This window comes from Phalacrocorax aristotelis, chromosome 3 (assembly GCF_949628215.1).
Source record: "Phalacrocorax aristotelis chromosome 3, bGulAri2.1, whole genome shotgun sequence".
NCBI classification, from domain to species: Eukaryota; Metazoa; Chordata; class Aves; order Suliformes; family Phalacrocoracidae; genus Phalacrocorax; species Phalacrocorax aristotelis.
In genome coordinates, this window is record NC_134278.1 from 79,209,180 (window position 1) to 79,229,373 (window position 20,194).

General features: G+C 35.7%; 1 protein-coding gene across 14 annotated transcripts in view; it reads right to left on the reverse strand.

Moving 5' to 3' along the window:
* The window catches only part of CCDC88A (coiled-coil domain containing 88A), a 76,343-nt gene that overhangs the window by 32,364 nt on the left and 23,785 nt on the right, over positions 1 to 20,194 (reverse strand). For 13 of the 14 annotated variants that reach the window (XM_075088127.1, XM_075088128.1, XM_075088126.1 and 10 more), the window contains exons 6-15: positions 15,937 to 15,995; positions 15,079 to 15,162; positions 14,370 to 14,510; positions 13,040 to 13,209; positions 9,164 to 9,245; positions 8,351 to 8,509; positions 4,979 to 5,125; positions 3,800 to 3,944; positions 2,830 to 3,014; positions 535 to 672 (exon numbers count right to left, since the gene is read on the reverse strand). In XM_075088127.1, the coding sequence (XP_074944228.1) occupies positions 535 to 672; positions 2,830 to 3,014; positions 3,800 to 3,944; positions 4,979 to 5,125; positions 8,351 to 8,509; positions 9,164 to 9,245; positions 13,040 to 13,209; positions 14,370 to 14,510; positions 15,079 to 15,162; positions 15,937 to 15,995 (1,310 nt within the window). Of the gene's footprint in view, positions 1 to 534; positions 673 to 2,829; positions 3,015 to 3,799; positions 3,945 to 4,978; positions 5,126 to 8,350; positions 8,510 to 9,163; positions 9,246 to 13,039; positions 13,210 to 14,369; positions 14,511 to 15,078; positions 15,163 to 15,936; positions 15,996 to 17,211; positions 17,314 to 20,194 lie in introns of those variants that run through there. The other variant, XM_075088125.1, reaches the window with a different exon arrangement.

A 20,194-nucleotide genomic window follows, 5' to 3' on the forward strand; every position in this document is an offset into this window, starting at 1 on the left:
ATTCTAGTACAGGGGAATGTTATGAAGCTCCATGTGATGGTTCCTACCCCAGATAAACAAGACTGAGTAACACAGGAGGAAAAGAGTCAGCAGCAGAGCAGACCAACTCTGCTACACTGGACTCTGTCAGGTCCCTTCAAGGGACAGGCAGCTGTAATTCTCATTAATACTCTGACATTACTTCAAACATTGACCAGCTGTCTGGGACCTGTTTTCCTCCATTGAGAGGTGTCTGGCTTACCTCCAAAGCTCCCAATTTTCTGTTTTGGCTGAGCTACACCCTCTAAGCAACTATAGCAAACGCACAGTCCATGAAAGCCACAGAAGCATTACAACACACTAAAAAGTTCTAAAACTAACAGTAAAAATGAGTCATGCCTCTCACTGGCTGCAGGTCTCAGACACAGTATTTTGCAGCAGATATGTTGTTTTGGCAAACTGCTACATTTACAATCCCTTCATGCCTGTAAAAAAGTACAAAAGGAGAACAGTACAGTACAATGCAACATTAAGACCTTTCATCCTGCTACTCACTTGTCGCTCAGAGTTTTCTCGAAGTGCTTCAAGGGTCTTTTCCAGCTGTGCTTTTTCTTTCATCAGATCTTTAGTCAAATTTTGACTGTTCTGAAGACTCTGCTTCTCTTGACTGATTTCATTCTCCAGCTCTTCAAGCTAGGGAAAAAGAAAAAATTTTTTAAATGTACTTACTGATGACAATAGGGTTACTCTTAGTTGGTTGAAGGTACTAATAGAATTGAATAAAGAAGGTTAAAGGAAAGAATAAGATGGAGTTTTCTATTCTTTATCTGAAACAATTAATCTCTTCAAGGAATAAATTTACTTCTGCCAAAATTTTCTCCTTGGCTCAGAAAACTATATCCGTAAAGTACTTTTGCATTAAAAAATTGGTCAGATTTTATCAGGGTCTGGATGTTTTCCCAAGCATCTTTTTTTCTTTTAAAATTCCATTTTAGTGAGATTTATACTGCTCCTCCAAGTCCCTTTTAGCTTACAAGGGCCGAATGTTGTTTGATCTTACTTAACTAGTTCAAGAGATACTGATGATGATTCCTTGGGAATTAAATATACACAATTGTTTTGTCAAATAGCTCCAATTCTCTTAATGTTGCCAGACAGTAAAACTGTTTACAAGTGAAAATAACCAGTGTCATTTTCATGTCACATCTAAATTATAATTAGTTACTCAGAAGCAACATACGCATTGTATTTTTAATCAATCATCTGCTGGAAGGTTTCTATTCTATTCTAACTCCACTGCCCACACTCCCCAATCCTAGTCAAGTCCAGTGTACTTTCAGAACAAGTTATCTGAATTACACATTATAATAATGCTAAATAATACTGAGAAACAAAATCACAAGAAGGTAGTAGAATGGGATTTGTTCCTCCGTGAACCAGTTCATTGATCAGAAATATGCAAAAAGCATGGCATTAGTTAGGTCAGTACCTGAATTAAATCTTTCTCTTAGGATGAGAATACTAATGTTTGACCAGTCTTTTGCTTTCCTCTCCCTCTCAAATTCAGATTTTCCTGGTCCCTCACTTAGCAGACCAATGCACATTTTACAGGGATATGGCACTTCCATTGGTTTTTGCAAAGGAGAAGTAAGTGGCTCAATCACCCCAGCAGGGATGCAGTCAGACACTGCCTGGGAACCAGATCTTATCTATCACCTGCTCAGCTGCCAACTGGGCACTGGGAGTGGAATTCCTGTGGTCACTGTGTCTCATAAGACTATATATTAGTGGTTTGTTCTAAGAGAAAGCGTGTCCAGATGGAAGTAGACTTATGTATATGGGATTCATAACACATTTTGTTCAGCTTTGTGCTTTTTGCTGAAGTGATCACTGTTCAGGACATTGTTTTTAGGGGTGAGTGTGAAAAAATGACATGTCGCCAGACATCCAATGCAGTACGAACAGTATCATCCAACCAGAAGGACCTACTATTGCTTGCTCCTTACACCTATTCCTTTCATTTGTACACTCCTAGCTGTCTTTCTGGTACTGTACAGAAACTCAAAGCAGCACACAGGCTGCTGCAAAAAATAACATACTGTTAAGAAATCAGAAAAAGCAGGGCAGTATGGAATACAGTAGGGATTTATTTCAATTTTTTAAAAAATTATCTCTTAGCCACTCTAATAATAGTCTAATGTCTGAAATATCTGCTGAAGTAAAAGCTATTTCAAAAAGTTTAGGCATCTTGCTCCACCGTAATTAGCCCGTTTTTTCCCCAATTTTTACTGCCTATAAATATTGCTGACTAAATTTGATATACCTAATTTGGAGAGTAAAATATTATAGTTCAGCACAGAAAAACCTGACGAACTCCCCTCATTTACTTGCTCATCAATTCCTTGGCCCAACTTCTCTCATTCTCAGTTATGAATGAGGACACATGACCAAGTTTTCTGCTTAAAATTATCAGTCTCCACCTATGTACACATACTTTCCCCTGCTTAATAATTATAAAAATTAAAATAATGTTCTCAAGTATCATAAAAAGCCTTAATTACCTATATTTCCCCAATATGTTAATATTTTTCCCCCCTCACTGGTATAAGACCTTTCTGAATAAAATGGTCGCATTCTTACATCAGTAAAAAAGTATAATTAAAAAAAAAAGAATATAAACTCTGAGCTGGTTTTCTTTTTTACCATAAACTTACAAACACCATAACATCATTCAGACCCTAGTAATACTTAACCCAAAACAACAGCAATTCATAAAATTACCCTTTAGAAAGAAAATGGCAAGCAACATTAGGCAACTCATACACAATTCAAAGATAGACTGATGACTACCTGTTTGTTAAGTCTTTGGTTTTCCTTTTCCATTTTCAGAATCCTTGAACCACTGCCTTCTACTGAACCCACTGCACTTTGTAGTTCTTCCACTGTCTTCAGCAAGCTTTGGTTTTCCATTTCCAACTTCAGTAACCTGCTTGATGTCAATTCATTTACTTCATGACCAAGTGATTTCTGTGGCACTGTAAGAGAAAAACACCATTAAAAAAGGTTACTTATGACCTGGAGTCCTTGGACCTTGCATTTTCAGACTTAGGCAATTTAGAAGCCTTTGACGGTCCTCCAGGGCCTTCCTGGTGAATAGAGCTAGTTAGGACTAACGATCCACCCTCCTTACCCAACAGATAACATTGCAGATGTGTAAAAGGAAACATTCACCCATCCTACAGTTCCTCATCACAGCAGAGATCCATTTCCTGCAACTGAGGATGCATATCTCAATTTCCACAAATCCTTTGTATGGGGTCCAGCATATGACGAAGCACGCTGTACTGGAAGAATCAAACTTTTTGCCATAGCACTCTTTGCAAACAATTACTCTGCCTTATCTGAGAATCCTTAACAAATCTTTCTTAACTTCGAGAACAGTAGAGCAAGACAATTCATGATCTGTGCTATAGAGTATAGAAGTTTGAATGGCAACCCAATGCCATTCTTCTTCAAGGGTTCAAGCTTCAATGGACTTACGGGTTTTAGACCTCTGTTTAACTGAACAAGAATCACAAGAACAGAGACTTTTCATGTGTGCTGTATCTCCAGGGATACATGGGAATGAGTAAAACCAAAACCAAACCACAAAACCAACCCCACCCCACCCCACCCCCCCCCCCAAAAAAAAAACAAAACCAGAAAAACCCCAACAAAACACTCTGTACTTCAGAAATAAAGACCTGTAATTTCCTAATGATGTCCAGCCTCTGAGCTTTCAATTTTATCGTTTTATCAATCTGCAGGTATTACTGTTTACCTTCAGAAAGTTCAGTAGTCCTATTTATCTGTTCAAGTTCCCAGCCAAGATGCAATGATTCATCCATACTTTGTTTCTGAGCCATTTCTAGAGTCATATTTTCCTCCATGAGTTCCTCAATCTTCTTTCTGTCCATATCACGCTCCTTAAAAACAATTTCACGTGTAATGTTAAAAAAAGTCTCAACACGCACAAAGCATTTTAGTATCTAGTATGCCACAGAGAAATGCAAAATGCATTTTCTGGTTTGCCAATACACAGTGAGGCAGGGAGGAACAGACAAAGGTATGAAGAACTTAGAAGAAATATAACAACCAGTAAAGAAAAATATGCAGAACCACCACCTCTTCTTGTCATAACCTATAGCAATGACTACTTACTCTTTTTCAAAGTTCACTTCTCTCCAAATAATCAGGAAAGAAAGTATAAATAACAACACAGCTTGGTAACACACATAACACATAGACAGACAGAGAAGCAAAATTTTACCTTCTCTAAACTGTCCTAAGACTACTTTGACGTAAAAAGCTGTAAGAGGACTGGGTCCATGATGAGTCTCACCTGGCTCTTTATACACCACTCTCCCCACACGTGCAACTTTAACAGGAATAAGTTGCAGCTGCAACTCTCAACATTTTGCAGAAAATGAAAGTAAACAGAAGGTAATAATCTATCACCACTTACAAAAAGCAGACAAATAAAAAATTACCCCAGCAAATTATGACTTTATATTTTAGAGTATTTACTTTCTGGAGAAGAACTGGTTAAACCCAGAAATTATTTTGGGAATAACCTTCTGATAAATATCTCACTATATTGCCAGAATTTGAAATATGAATAACCTCTTTTACCAAAGTATTTGAGTGACAACTGACTACCTTCACATAAAAAACACCTGATCCTATCGTTCTTACTAATGAGTCTCTGTATTTCTTGTCATCCTATTTTAGCCATCCAGTTGAACACTGTGCTGCCTTTAGGAAGAGTACTGCCTTTGCAATTTTTCCTTCCCTAGGCAGAACCAAAGCTACTGTAGGAAACCATATCCAGAAAGTGTTAGTAAATCAACAAAGATCTTTCTCCTCTCCCCCACTATTCTGACTGGAAGTTCTTTTTTTAAAAATGGAAATTAAATTCAATGTGTATCACTTGTCTTTGTCATCCTTCATTTACACTTACCATCTCCATATCATGTAATTTAGCTTTCAATTGTAGATTCTCTTTTTCTAACTCATGTAATTTATCAGAACGGGCTCGGGTCCCCTCTAATTGATCTTCCAACATTGTCTTTGTTTCTAGCAACACTTGATTGTCTTCCTTTAACTCCTGCAAGAATTCAGCAACAAAAAAATCCCTCACAACAGAAGTACTTCCTTATTCATACAAACTTTGATACACATCATAACTAGTTTTAGAAATGTTGCTCTGTTGCTAAAACATTCATTTGGAAGCTGTAACAGACTTTTTATAAAAGAAAAAACAAATTCACAGCAAGATCATATAACTGTAGTTTAAGAAATTTTTAGGAAAAGAAAATTTTACGTAACTTAAGAGAAATTAAATAGTCCCTAAACCATTAAAATTAAATAAGGTGTTCATAATTATAATCAAACCATAAATGTCTCTGTGATTTGAAGGGTGATCTGGAAAGATGTGTTGCACATATATGGTCTACAGCTAAGCAAAACGCTGACATCAACTAAAAATTACATGTGTCAGGCTCAAAACATACAATAAGAAGTACTTCACACACCACGTAACTGAATTGTGGAGCTTATTGCTACATGATACGTGTAGATGAAAAGGCTTATATGTGTTCAGAAGTTATCTAGCTCATGCAAGAGAAGGACAAAAAGCTCAGAAGTACCACCTCTGAGTACAATTTTCCTAGGCAAAGACTGCTGGAGGCTGGGAGAGCACAACAGGGAAGCATCACCAAGTGCTTGCCCTGTTCCTTCCCTCTCCTATAAGCATCTACTATTGGCCACTGTCAAAGCCTGGAGACGGATGTAGATGCTCATTTGAGTCCATAATTGACCTTATCTTGAACTCCCTAATCTTTGGATTGCAAGAAAGAGATCAAAGTTTATGAGAATAACTTTCTGCAGTCCATAATTAGGTTTACAGGCCACGGGGCAAACCTACTTAAGCCCAAAGTCAGGACATGATGCTGAAAAAGCAACCACATTCTTAAATTACAACCATCCAAATTTAAAGGTTCTAAACAACTTCAATTTATGTTCATAGAAGATTTTTTTTAACGGCATCTGATGAAAATAATATGTAAAAACATATAATTGTCAATTTTACTCATGATGTAAATACAAAACTTTTCAAACTTCAGCATGCAGTCAGCTGCAGAATGTGAAAAAGATCAGTGAATATAACATGTATTTATCTTTCATACTCCTTCCTACACAAATATTAACTTATAATTATTATTGTTATTATGAAGGAAACCCAACTAATTAATATCTGTCTCTATTCAAGCATGCTTTAAAAAAATCAGAGTTTACAAGCTATGAAACAGGTAAACAAGTTTTAGGCCTTTTATGAGTTTAAACATTCTATGAAAATGAAATTCCCACTGTTTTCGAATGCTGTACACAATTCCCTTTTCCATACGCTTTCAGTCCCTCCTACAACAGTAGTAGATATACACAGTTTATAAAGTCATTCATACGTAAGATGATTTCCAAATGGCTCACAGGTCTTCTCACATGCAAGCAGGCTGGTGATAATGCTCACCACTCGCAGTACCTGATTTCCCAACAGGCCCACGTACGCTAACCTATCACATCACATATAGGTAACAGCCAACAACGCTGAGGAAATCTGAGAACATAAATCACAACACTGTACCTCTACCACTGAACCCAAGTTGAAAAGCAGTATCTTGTTTAAAGTATGTCAAACACTGTCAAAAGATCCAGAGGTGGAAAGTAGTTACAAGCCTTTTTTATTTAGCGGCGGTGAAGGTAGCTTTGGAGCCTCCTCGAGAATAGATGTTTCAATAACAGCTCTTAAGGTCTGTATTTAGTATATCTTGAGAAAGTCACTTCAAATTTCAACAGGTTATTTAACATTACACAGTAAGATGATAAAATGAATTTCCAGAAGCAAGACTAGGAACAAGTCATCTTAAAAAAAAGAATCTTGGGAACCAAGACTTTTTTTAAATTTCAGAAATGTCTAAGGCCCTTTTAACAATGTTTTAATCTGCACCATGCACCTTATCTCTTATTACAGTCTATTGTTAATTTTTTTTACACTGCTGTTCACTTGGAAAAACTATCCATCTCATTTTCCATTAAAAAGCTAATAACTCCTGTGTCAGTTGATATGCTTTATTTCTGACTAAAGTTATTATTAGAAGTTTTGGATGAAGGATCTACAGCTGAACATTACAAAGACTTGGGTTTTGCCTTCTAGTTTTTCCCCCTCTCCTTAACAGTCGCTTTTATCAGTGGGAGCTATTTTACACTGTGACATATGAAGTATACGTTCATCAGAAGGTTTTAACTTTTAAACATTCAAAGAAAGAAGTCTTTTTTCAGAGGATGCTGTATCATTGGTCATTAGTATTATAACATTTTTCAGATGTGATAACTAGAATATTAGGGATCTTGTATCATGTCTAGGCAGCAGTTCAGTGGGAAGAAGATGTGGAGGTTACCGCAGATCACAATGTTGAGATGTTGCTTAGGAGTTCCTATATTAGAATGTGTAGAGAAAAGTAATCTTTCCGCTGTATTCAGAACCAGTACAGTCAAAATTAGAGTATGAGATCCAGTTTTAGGGATTCAATTTTAAAAAAGATATGAATTAAGACAGAACTCAGAGAACAGAAAGAACACCTTGTTTTTGCTGTGCGGCTGCAGAGCACAAAGAGCTGGAAGAGAGGGCACATGACATGTCACAGTCTTCAGAGAAGAAGGAGGCTGCTACAAAAGGCTGCAGACACTTCATCACTCAGGTCTTAAAGCACCAATTAATGCCAAGCATTCATTTGGACTGGTATCGGTACATAAAAATACCTTGCTTAAAGCAGGAGGACTGAATGAGTTCCTGAGGCCATGACAGAACTGAAAGTCACTCTCGCCTAACATCAGTGCAGGTTTTTGGTTTTTTTAGTATATTTTATCTATTGAACACTGTAATCCTATACTCATTTATGTGTATAACCACTATTTCATCAACAATTTACTTAGAAAAGTGCCTTCTCTTCTCTACCCACAAGATAAAGAAATTACTACAATTATAGCATATTTTCTCAATACACAGTATATATCCTAAACAGAGGGTCTTACTGGTCTTGCTAGCTTAGAGCTATGGTGAATACTGCTGACTTCAAATGAAACTGCATGGCATTAGACAAAAGGATTTTTACCTAAAAACTGTAGTTTATCACAAAAGACTATCATGTATCCCAGAGCAAGAAGCTGTAACACTGTTTTCATGTCCCAGTGTTTAAGTCATCAAAGTAACCTTGGCAAAGCCACAGCAAACAAAAAATTATGATTATTCAGTATTTTTTTCCCCTTGTTATACCTCCACTCTAGCTTTGTAGAATTCAATATCATGCAGCCTCTCTTTATACCGGCTGACTTCACTTTCAAGCTTGTCGACTCGAATTGCCTTCTCACGAAGAGCATCTAATTCATCTCTATACACTCTGGCAGAACGTGCATCTGAGAGTAAATTCATATTCTAGAAAACAAGAAAATACAAAAATTAGAAGGCAAGAATACTGGACAGTACTCGATGAAGGATAACAGATGCTTCATTATTTAACTCAGGAGGAGAGGGATATAATAAGTTAATACTGAAAAAAAAGGTAAACAAAAAAATAAATGTAGAGGCTCATTCCAGATGATGTATTTCCAGGAAAGCTGCAGTGGCCTTTTTCAAGGAGAGGTATGTAACATTTGTAAATTTCACAACAGCGCGTTTCTTTTTTATAGATAATATTCTCAAATTACTCCCAATGATTTTATATGCTCATATCATAACAATAAATTAATCGGATGTTTTCCCTCATTATCAATACATAGACTTAAAGTATAGAGAAAACCAGCCAAAATTTGAATGGATGGTTCTTGAGAAAAATTCAGTACACATATGCTCATAGGATATGTTGATGGTAAATTGCTTGAATGTGGAAATAATAATAAAAAAATAATCAAAGAAATACTAACCTAACTCAATATTTTTCCAGCATACTAGGCCAAATAAATGAATAAATTATAAAAGATCCCATTTAGAGTGCAGATTTTAAAAAAGGCATTAAAGCATACTTCCTAATAAAAAAACAAACCAAAAACCTAATCTTTATTTTAAACCATAGTTGTTCAAAATCTATACCTCTTGCTGAAGTCTCTTTAGTTCAGCTTCCATCTGTTCAAGTTCTTGCTTACAGTCAAGGAGCTGCTCAGTCTTTTCCTCACTTAAAAGAGAAAACATAAAACACTTAAATATTACTGCAAAACTTTACAAATATCATCTCATTTGAGAACAAAATACCAAGATTCATGAGACTTCCCTTATTTAATCCAGAATTTCATGGTCATCAGAGTGTAAAACTTAGGTATGCCATTATAGACTAAAACCTGAAGAATATCTAACGTATATCTAATCTTCTAAATTTGGTCGGATTTTTCATAGTCATTTAAACTGTTCACTAACATCTCCTACTTATGTGGGGCAGAAAACATTAGGGTGTAATAAAGGATCTTCTTTATGATAAGGGATAAGGGATTTTATTTTTGTAAAAAAACCCAGACAATACACATGAATGTGTATCAGGAGATTCACATCCAAAAGCAAACTTAGAATAATTTCAATATATGTATTCAAAACATCCAGATACTTTCCAAGAGAACCAGACAACCACCACTGATGCACCCTGTTACAGATCATACGAAGTTAATTTTAAAAGCACTTTTATACTTTTGTAATTTTTCTCTCTCTTACAGAGAAGAATTAAGGTTTTCAGGTGCCTTTATTCTTTAAAAGAAGATACTACTTAATAACCTTAATAATGTTATGAAATTCATAAAGACTTTTAGTTTTATGGAAACAATGCAGTATCTGTTTTAGTCTATTCAGAAATATGTAATAAAATCAATCTGACATAGAATACTAAAGTTCTTACAGGACTCAATTCTTAACTCCCAGCTAACACTTGTTTCTCAATGCTCAAAAATGAGTAAGTGCACAATGAGTAAGTGCAAGGGAATTACTTAATTCTCTCAAAGACAGAGTACCTAATGTTCAAAATTCAATGGCACCTCAGAACAAACAGTATGCACTATTGAAAAAACCTCCCATATCCAATATTGTATACCCCTAAAAAAGATATTACATATTCAAATAACGTTGCTATATTATTTTTTATTTTGGAATACAAGTATGAAACAGAATAGTAGAAAAGTGGGAAATAGAAGAGTTTAAGGGACTGAAATGTATAATACAATCTAAAATAATCATACAAAAAAATATATTTGCTTTAAACAAAACTAGGAGAGGTTCTTTTTAAATAAGCCAATCTCACCCTGAATGATCTTTTTGCAACCATGTGTTATTTCAAAAAGGTCTTTGACAGCCTACAAGTATACAAGAGTTCATCTACATAGAGGTCACTGCAACATCATTGTCCACAGCAGATATCAAAGCTTTCCCTCTACTTGAGTGGTCAGAAAACATACAGAAATACAAATATATTCTGTATTATGTTAGATTACTATAACTTCTCTATTAACATTCATACTCCTATTATTGTTCTACATAGAAACACATAGGACTTAATAGAGAAAATTAGGTGTGCAATTTCCAGTTTTGGAGTTTCTATATTACAAGTCTCAAATCACTGTTTTGCATCCAGCTGTTGGCATATGGTGCCATGAAGAAAAATAATCTTTACAGACATTTTGTATGACATTATATTAACTGCAGTGCATACTAAACCAGATATGAAGCTTCACTGCAAAACCAGATTATTTATAATTTTTAGGCTGAATATTTTCAACTCTGGAATGAATAGGATTTTAAATTTAGCAAATACATGCAGCATTTAATACCAAATGCTACAGACAAGTCAATATATCAAAGTCTAGTACTTTAAATATATTGCTACACGTAAAGGAAACTTATTTACGAATTGAATTCAAACAGAGTGCAAAATGTGAAATGTTCCGAGCCGTCACTGTTGGCCTAATTGCATGCTTCAGCTACAGACTAGGGAGGATTGTACTAAATTATACAGAACATACCAGTGTTCACTGTTTAGGCTATCTATTAACTGTCAATCAAACTAATAACAGCAATTTTTTCACTAATTTTCTTGGTGCAGCTGTTTACAGAATATCCTGGGCGGGCTCATTTCAGTAGACACATGATAATACCGACATCAGAAAAAAAGAGCCATATCTTTTTGTCCTCTATTCTTCACGAAGACCAAGATGTAGTGGGGGAAGGGGATCCTCTGAGTAAATCAACCAGATACTTAATTCAGCCAGCTAGAGATGATCTGATCAACAGACTCTGATAAGAGCAGACCAGCAAGCTGATAATTGTGACTTATGCTACCTTCAACTTCTAATTTAATTTTATTTTCTCCCCTCTCTGTGATATATGCTGGATTAAAAATCTTTATGCTGTTTCTAAACCATAGGCAAGTTACTCTCTGTATTGAATCTCTTCAGATTTAACATTTGTATTTTAAGCTCAAACTGCACATACCTTATTCTGTTAAAACATTACACATTGCTACAGGGAGAAACAGATTCTCCGCTGGCCTATTATTGTTCTTCTCTTTAAATAACTCTTCACTACTGCTCAGATTTGTTCCTAGACTATGAAGACAGACAGAGTACCCACTGACACTTACTGAATCACTTTTCTTCATAAAATAGAAGCTATAAAAAAGGTTTTCATTAGAATATGAAAAAATAAAGAATCAAAAATCTTTGTTATAATAGTATTGATTTTTCACAGTACTTGGATGAGGTGAAGGAGGGAAATATACCCCTTAGCTAAGGGGTCAGCACTAGGGGGAGAAGAGAGCACTCCCTTAACTGGATGAACTAGCAAGCTGGAAACTCTAACTGACTCGAGCTGTAAAATTTACTAATTTTATAAATTACATTATTCGTTAAACATAAATAACCATAAATAGCCAGTAAACTCAAAGTCTGTTTCACCGCACCCACGTTTGCAGTGGGTCAAGAGATTTAGTGGAGTTTGGTTTGCAAAATTTTCCTTCTTTCTTTCATTTTTCCCTCTAGAATGGCATGACAGATAGAAGTGGAACAGTATTGAAAGGCATGAGCAAATGTGTGTTGTGCAGACAAGGGATTTTCTACACAGAAAGAAGCAAAGGCGGGGGGAAATTATTCTAATAATTTTTTTTTCTACCTGCATCAAATCAAAACCTTTCATAAACCATAGGTGACTCTCTCTTACTCTAATTTCCAACAAGAAACTGGTCACTTATCAGCAGCATGATTAAGGAATCACTACAGTGTTATCTCCTTTTAAAAAGATATTTTTGCCACTAATCCTTGAATGGTCAGGACACAGCTTTTACTTCCAGTCCCTGCCTGCCTGCCCCACACAACTGCTCAAATGTGTCACCCAATAATTGCCTCAACTGCAAAGATAGTCTCTTAATAACGTATATGAACACCTATATATTAAAACTACAGTCAGATATTCATTAATGATAATGAACAATAGAGGAAGCACAAGGAACTTGCCTCTGAAACAACAATATGGACACAATATGCAAAAGAAAAACACCACCCTGCATTAGATTAGCTGTGAGTATTTCAAAAAGACAATTTATGTAAAGAGCCCATTACTTTGTTGTAACATGCTCAAGAGACTGCTCAAACATAGTTAGTTTTTCAGAAAGTTCAGAGTACAAGAGATGCAAGATTACCACAGCACTAGTTCACTGATTTCAGTATGTTTACAGTTAAAACATCAATAGAATTCATAATACAAATTAAGACAAAACACAGATGAAAAGTTGCATTTGTCACATTCGTGCACAAATATTCTAATGTGCTAAAAATATGCTTCCTGGGGTGCAATAACTAAAAATAAGGCATTTTAAAATGTAACTTAACACTTGAAGGAATGAAGAATTTCTTTATAAAGTACTACTATTGTGCAAAATCTACAGGATTTAAAACCCCCACAACTCTCAACACACTTCTGCCACCTATGTGTACTCACAGCTCTTGCCTAAGCCTTCTTATCTTTGCTTTGGCATCTGCTAGCTCTACGGACAGGTGCTGCCTGCTTTCGGTGCGCTTCATGCCAGGAGATCCACAAGGTGATTGTGCTGCCGATGCGTGAGGTAGAAAACGGAGGCAGTCCCGTTCTTCTGAGAGTTCTATGATAGTCTAAGAAATAAATATTAAAAAAAAGAAGGAAAAAAGCACGCAATTGTGTTTAGAGAACCATTTATATGTCAGAAACTAATATAATTCACTGCCTTAATACATCAAAGACTGCAAGGAAAGAAGAATAATGGAAAAGTTTTGCCGTAAAATAAGTTTGAAGCCCTATATACACCTCTATACCTAAAGCAAGTAGTCACAGCTATTTAACAGTGCTGTTTGGTTATTCTTAAACTACTCCAATTCAGACTTGTTAGTGTACAAAATTATCAGTGCTTAGAATGGACTGGGTAATGAAATGGCATTAATTCCTTGAACGTGAACATAAATACAGATCTCTAAAGAAACTGGTGTTCTTCAGTGAGCAGCAGCATCCTTGCCAACTGAATAAAGCATGAGACCTATAGGAATATTCCTATGTCATCATATAAATAAAGGTGTTACCCTAATATAAAGAACTCTTGTATTTTAAAGTTATTTTTCCTTGATGTTGCAAAAAGGATTGCCTCTCCTCTCACAGTTAAGTTTTAGTTTACTCTTATCAAGACTGTGAACTGGAAAGACAGTAGTTAATGTTGAAATTATTCCAAATATTCCTTTGACAGTTAACATATCCATACTCTACTGAGGGATGAATCTGGGACCACCAAGATGTTTCATAACTTCCAATTTTTATTAAATACATTTCTGTTGCTTGATTCTTACACAGTACAATGACTGTGCCTCATGATAAGCTTGTAAAACCTGCAGTCCTAGTATGAATTCTGCTCCAGTTCACTCAAAGCTGTGCAACTGGATACAGTAATAGAACAAGCCTCTTTCCCTGACTGATTTGCAAACTGACAGGTTACTGATTCCTGGATACTTCAGCTGAGACAGCTTTGGATTTTCTGTTTTCAACTACAGATAAATGCTACTTAGTTTTGCAGATTCTGGTTACACTAAAAAAAAGCCTCTGTTATCATCTTCTCTTGTTTCTCACAGTATTCAACAACTAGTATGCACACCGTAACTGGCTAAAATAACTTTCTGGCAGTGAGGAATCCTTGCTTAAGTATACTAACAGAACAGACATTAAAATCCTAGTTAGAAAAATGGTAAGCTCTATCATTCTCAAAAAATGATTTCTTATATTTCTCTTAAGCAACAAACCACATCAATACCTCTGAGTGCTCATCTCTTTCATCTATAAGCCTTTTTAAATGTAATGCCATATTTTTCAAGAGAGGTTCAACGTATTCTTGTGTCAGTACCATGACATCCATCCACTGCAGATCAAACACATTTTCCTGATTATGAGTTACCTACACGGAATGAAATAGAACAGAAAAAACACCCCCTTTATAGTAGAAGAGTAGAAAGGAAGCATAAGAAAATAAAATGGAAACTCTGTGGGTTAAATTCTCTAGAGGAGGTACAAAAAAACCCCAACAATTAAAATAGACTAAATTGTATGTTACGGAATAGTTTATCTACATGAAAGTAGTACCTTGTACTTCTGGCAAAATAAAAAGCAAAAGGTGTCTATGACATAATATATATTATATATCACATACATGGAATTTGAATTATATTTTATAAATAGATTTGCATATGAAAAATTCATTAAACTAAATTTGCTGTAATGCTAAGAAATTCTTGGAGCAGCATACTTGCTCCCTGGTACTGCTTTAACTATGTAATCCAAAAGAGCTTCATCATTAAATACTTTGTGAATGAAGTAAAAAAAAAAAATAAAGGCATTTTTTGCATACTGAAACCACTAGATACACAAATCACATTTGATTTATTTGCTTTTGAAGAAATACAATTAATCATACAATACGATATTCTACCTCCAAAAAAATTAAAAGCGCAATAATATCAATATACCTCTTGAATATGGGCTGCAACAGCTGCTCTAGTGTCAAAATCCAGACCTTGGATTCTTTCAATGAACTCTTCTTTTTTCTGACACTAAAAATAAAGACACCTATTTTATATACATATACATATATAAAATCACAAGTATTTTCATTCCTCTTTTTTATTTCTAAAAGCTACAAAAGAAAGCTGACATTACAATGATCACACTACTAAATTTTTCAATAATTTTGTTGACCAATAAATACTTGGTTTATGTCATGTTACAGTAATTATAACAACTTTCAACATTAATAAAGCAATTAAGAAAAAACAGCTATTGAAATGGGGCAAGGAAGAGGTTTCTTAATCACTACTTATTCAAGTTTTATGATAGTGAGTTCCAGAGGTATTTTTTCAGCGTTCTCCTCTAGTACTCAAGTTGCTTATTTAAGTTATTAAGAACATATGACCGATTTTATTTTTTCAGTTTAATTAGCTGAATGGTACAAAATTTCCTAATAAGAACGGCAGTCTATCAAAAAAGGTTATGAAATACATGAAACAGTTTCAGTAAGATATATCAGTAAGATAATTCTTCAGTACTTCATTTTCTTCTTTTCTTTACAGTATCAGGCTAATTCACATGATTAAAACTAATAAACTATTAAGAGATCCTACATACACAGTTTGCTATATTCATACAGTAAAACATAAGAGGTGTAGCCATTTTAACTGTAAGAATGCCCAGATTTTCAAGGAATGCAATAGTACCACTAGAGGAAGGAAGGTCAAAGTTATATATAACCTCAGGTATTAAAAATAGTAAGAAAAAAGATCAGCAACTCTTAAATTATTCCACACAGATGTAAACATCATTGAACTTACCTGAACTGCACAACCAAGTAAAAGCAGGAGGAGTTTTTTTATTTCTTCAGTACCTGGCTCTAAGAAGAAAACAAGAACAAAAAAATGGTACGTGTAAAATGGTAATTTGAGTTTCTCCCCCTACTCCTCAGAAAAGATCAGGCTTACTCATTATTTTCATATAATTTATGTTAACCAAGTTTAGAAAACAAAAATATGAAGAAACCCCCATCTTGACAGCTTTCAACTTACTCCTTTTTGCCACTTAAGTGCCAACTTTCGGTATTAACAAATAGCTTAACATCCATAATAGCGTCAAATGGAAGAAACACCATTTCAGCCCTTCGTAGAGCACAATTGAAGAGTGGCGTTTTCAAAAGTGCCTTGGAGACCTACCATCAAGTTTTCAACTGCAAGCGCAGGTATCTTGAGATATTTACAAAGGTGCTTAAATTATTTGCTACCCCCAAGCCATAGGAGTTAGCTTTAGAAAATAATTTTAAGTGAACTTATTACCTATATTAAATATTCATCTGTACATCCAAAAAATCAGAACATATTTCCAAATCTCGCTTTAAGCACCTTAATCTCCTAAAGAAGCCTAAGTTAAAGAACTCTGTTTACAGATTAGTAAAAAGGTATCTTACTTTTTACACTCAAAATGTTCTTGGTCCTGCTACTAAATATATGCTATATCTAGACTATGAATGCTATAAAGCAAATGCTTTATGGATGGCAAAATAGCTTAGGCTAGTTGGAATTAAACTATATGGCCATATGTCGTTTTGCTTTACTGAAACAGAAAACACCATCCATTGGGCTATCTAGGAACAAAAGAGTCCTAACAGCACCCTTTCTTCAATATACGCTGGATTTCAGCCAACAGTTTATTTCATTGTTAGCTGAACAGGTAAAAGCTATGCTGTCAAACATAACATTGCTGGGTCTGGCTAGAAATCTGACCTTTATTCTGCAAAATTGTACTCTGCGACAGAACTACTACTGATACCAACAGATTCACACTCAGTCCAAATAGCAAACACCACAGTGAATGTCTAGTGTGTACTAAGGTACGCACGGTCATTCTTGAACCTGACCTAAGTTACTAAAGTCCCCTTTTTAAAGGGCTTGGTAATCACAGATGATCTCCAATGATCTCAAGATGATTATAAGGATGTAAAAGAAAATTCAACCAGAACCTTCCTTCTGAAATGGCAGTTTGCAATCTTCTATGCTGGGCAACTAAGTCTATTTTGGATGAACCCCCACATAAGAAAGATGTAACCATTCACTTACAAGCACTTGAAAAAATATCCTTTGATTTAATCCACTGCAGTATTTTCTAAGTGAAGTAAATGTAAAATCCTTCTCAAAAAGTTACAGATATGAGGTCATCTTGATCAAGAGAGGAAATCAAAAAGAAATCAGGAAAAAACCTAAAACGATATGTAATTCTTAATGATTTTGATGAGCTCTCAGTAAAGAGTCAAGCCTGCTGTCATAAAACAGAGATGAAAGAGATGGAGCCTAAGCTTTGCCACCTTCCTCATGGCTTCAGGAGTTCTCTGTGCATTACAATATTAAGTAGGGAGCCTTTTTTCAACATGGATTCAATCTGCTTCTTTTAGTGGGATATGTATATCCCAATGAACATGTGATGTTTAATTTTTCAAAAAAGGTTTGTTGAGAAGACACGTTACAAAGAACATGAACTCAAATGGGAGATCTTTAATCATTTATATGGACTTGTACCCCAAAGACTTGTGCTGTGAGGTCTTTCAACATAGAAATAGAAACCATCAATGAACCTGTTTGATCAGAAGGACATGCTTCAGTTAAGGAAGGGGAATTCGACCTGGCTGCCTGTCTTAATAAAGGTTAACCAGAATATTGTAACAGAAGGAATCCATACCAACATCTCACATGCTGCGTTCATTTATCCCAATAAATTTATCACATTTTGTTTTGGTTTTTTTTGTTCTGTATTTGTAAAGCAATTCCTGAACTTCTCTTTGGATGCTCAGCTGCACAGTGCTTCAGCATCTATTGACTGGCTTTTAAAAGCCTACCTGAATATTGTTTCCATGTCTCTCCCCCATGCTCCTTGAAGGCACATGCCAAAATATTGAACAACCTCAGCTTCCCACTACTACCAGCTGTCTTGTATGTCTGTCTTCATTTCTCTGCACCACCAATACAGAAATGGATCATTCTCTTCTACACCCTCCAACTTGCTGCTTGAGCTTTGTCCCTACCCTCTCCTACCCTTTGATCTTCCCTGCCCTCACTCTTACCCCTGACTTTCATATCCTCCGTAGCCTTCCATCCTTCCCTGGCTTGCTCCCTCAGAAATATGAACTGGTTTTAATCTTTCCTCTTCCCCCATTAAAGAACATTTGCCTCTTCATTATCTCCTTTGTCCTTTTCCTCTGTAATTTAACATTTACAATCACAGCCTGTACTCTTCTCCTCCAGTTTTCTCCTCCAACTGGCTTCCTGCCAATTTGCTCAACTGAAATGTTTCTTGATGAAGTCTCTGATGACCTCTTTTATCACCAAAACCCAAATCCAGCATTCTATCTGCATTTTCCTTGATTAGCCAACTACCTCTAATATAGTTAAATATATTTGTCTTCCTGAAATCTTATCCACCCTTGTCTTCTGCAATTTGTTGTCTTCTGTTATTTTTCTACTAATCATTCCTTAAGTGCAAAGTAGCACAAAGGGGAAAAACTGGAAGACATTCCTGAAAAAAAAAAAAAGAAGAAAATCACACCTACAGCCTAAGCTTTAGTGGACCTAACCATTATCGGAGAACTGAATTTTACTATGGGGGCTTGCCTTGATGCAATCAGATTTACACAGCAAGTCTCTCAAAAGGTCACTGAGGTTTGATGTCACTACACTTGCCCACCAAAGAAACAAAGCTTAAAAATCCCTGTAGGGATGAGGTCCTCTTCAAGTTGACACAGCAAGAGCAAAGGGGAAAGGTTCTATATGGAACTCAAAAGAACAGGTCTCTCTTCTGATTCAAATCAAACTGTCATGAACTCAGGCAGGAATATGAAACATCTTCAGGAATACTGTCCATACAGAGAATTTTTTTTTTTAATATGTGGGCTATGCTGCTGTAAAGTCCATATTTTCTCACAAACCCAGTAATGTCCCTAGAGGACAGCAATGCATACACCACCAGAGGTTCCAGTTGCCAAACCACGAACGCTACGCAGACTTAGCTGAGGTCCCAAAACAGGAAGAAGCTTTCTTATTAATGGCTAAAGCATAAGTTTTTATGTATACAGCTGAGTACTAAATTATCTTTGTGGGTTTTTGTAGAGCATTTTTAATAAAATTTCCTCTTCTACTACATGATATTGTTAAGACATATTTTGTCTCAGTATCTTAAAGAGAATAAAAAATGTCACTACAAAACCAGTACTATGACCCATTTTTTAAAATATTTTCCCGCTAAATCTGGTCTCTCGGCAAATCCATGGAGTCTTTAGAAAGCCTTAAGAAAGTGAGGAATCAAAATATAAATGCATGATGGATTCTGTTCTTTTGGAAAAGAAGAGATCACATTCACACTTCTTGGTGCATATGACAGATTACAGCATCTACACGTAGAAAAACTTAAAAGGCTGTGACCTCAGAAGCAAAAGCAGCAATATTCAAAAGCAGAAAGTAAAATAAAAAAATACGTCAAGTTACCCACATAAATGGGATATATGCAGATGGGATATGGAAAGTATCAACATTATGAACCCTGGTATTGAACAGTGAGGTAGCACAGATGGTTCTTCTTGCTCATGAGAAAAATCTTGTCTCACATACACGGAAGCATGGCAAGTAAGACATCTTAAATAAAGAAAAAAGCCAGGGGAAGCTACACAGCCTGTTAGAGTAGTTCCTAACCTCTCTGCTGAGGTGCTAGAACATCAGATGTAGAACACCTGGGACACATTAGACCCAAGTAAATAAATTCTGCCCAATCCATAGTGGCTCCATGCAGGCCAGGTGTGTCTGCTCCGTGCTTCTGGAATTGAGAGCATGGTGCAGAGATTCCCAAGTGGCTGTGGATAGTCAGCTGGGTCCATAGAGGCTAATTTTCTTGGTGTGAAAATTGCAACTGTCAGAGCTGGAAGCAGAGAAGGTGGGAGTATGGAAAAGACAGTGTCAGTTCAAGGGAGAGAGCAAGAAGGTAATTGCAATATTTTTCAGGTAACGATGTAAGAGAAGCAGGAGAGTTTTGGGGGAAGAAAAAGAAGGATTAGGAAGG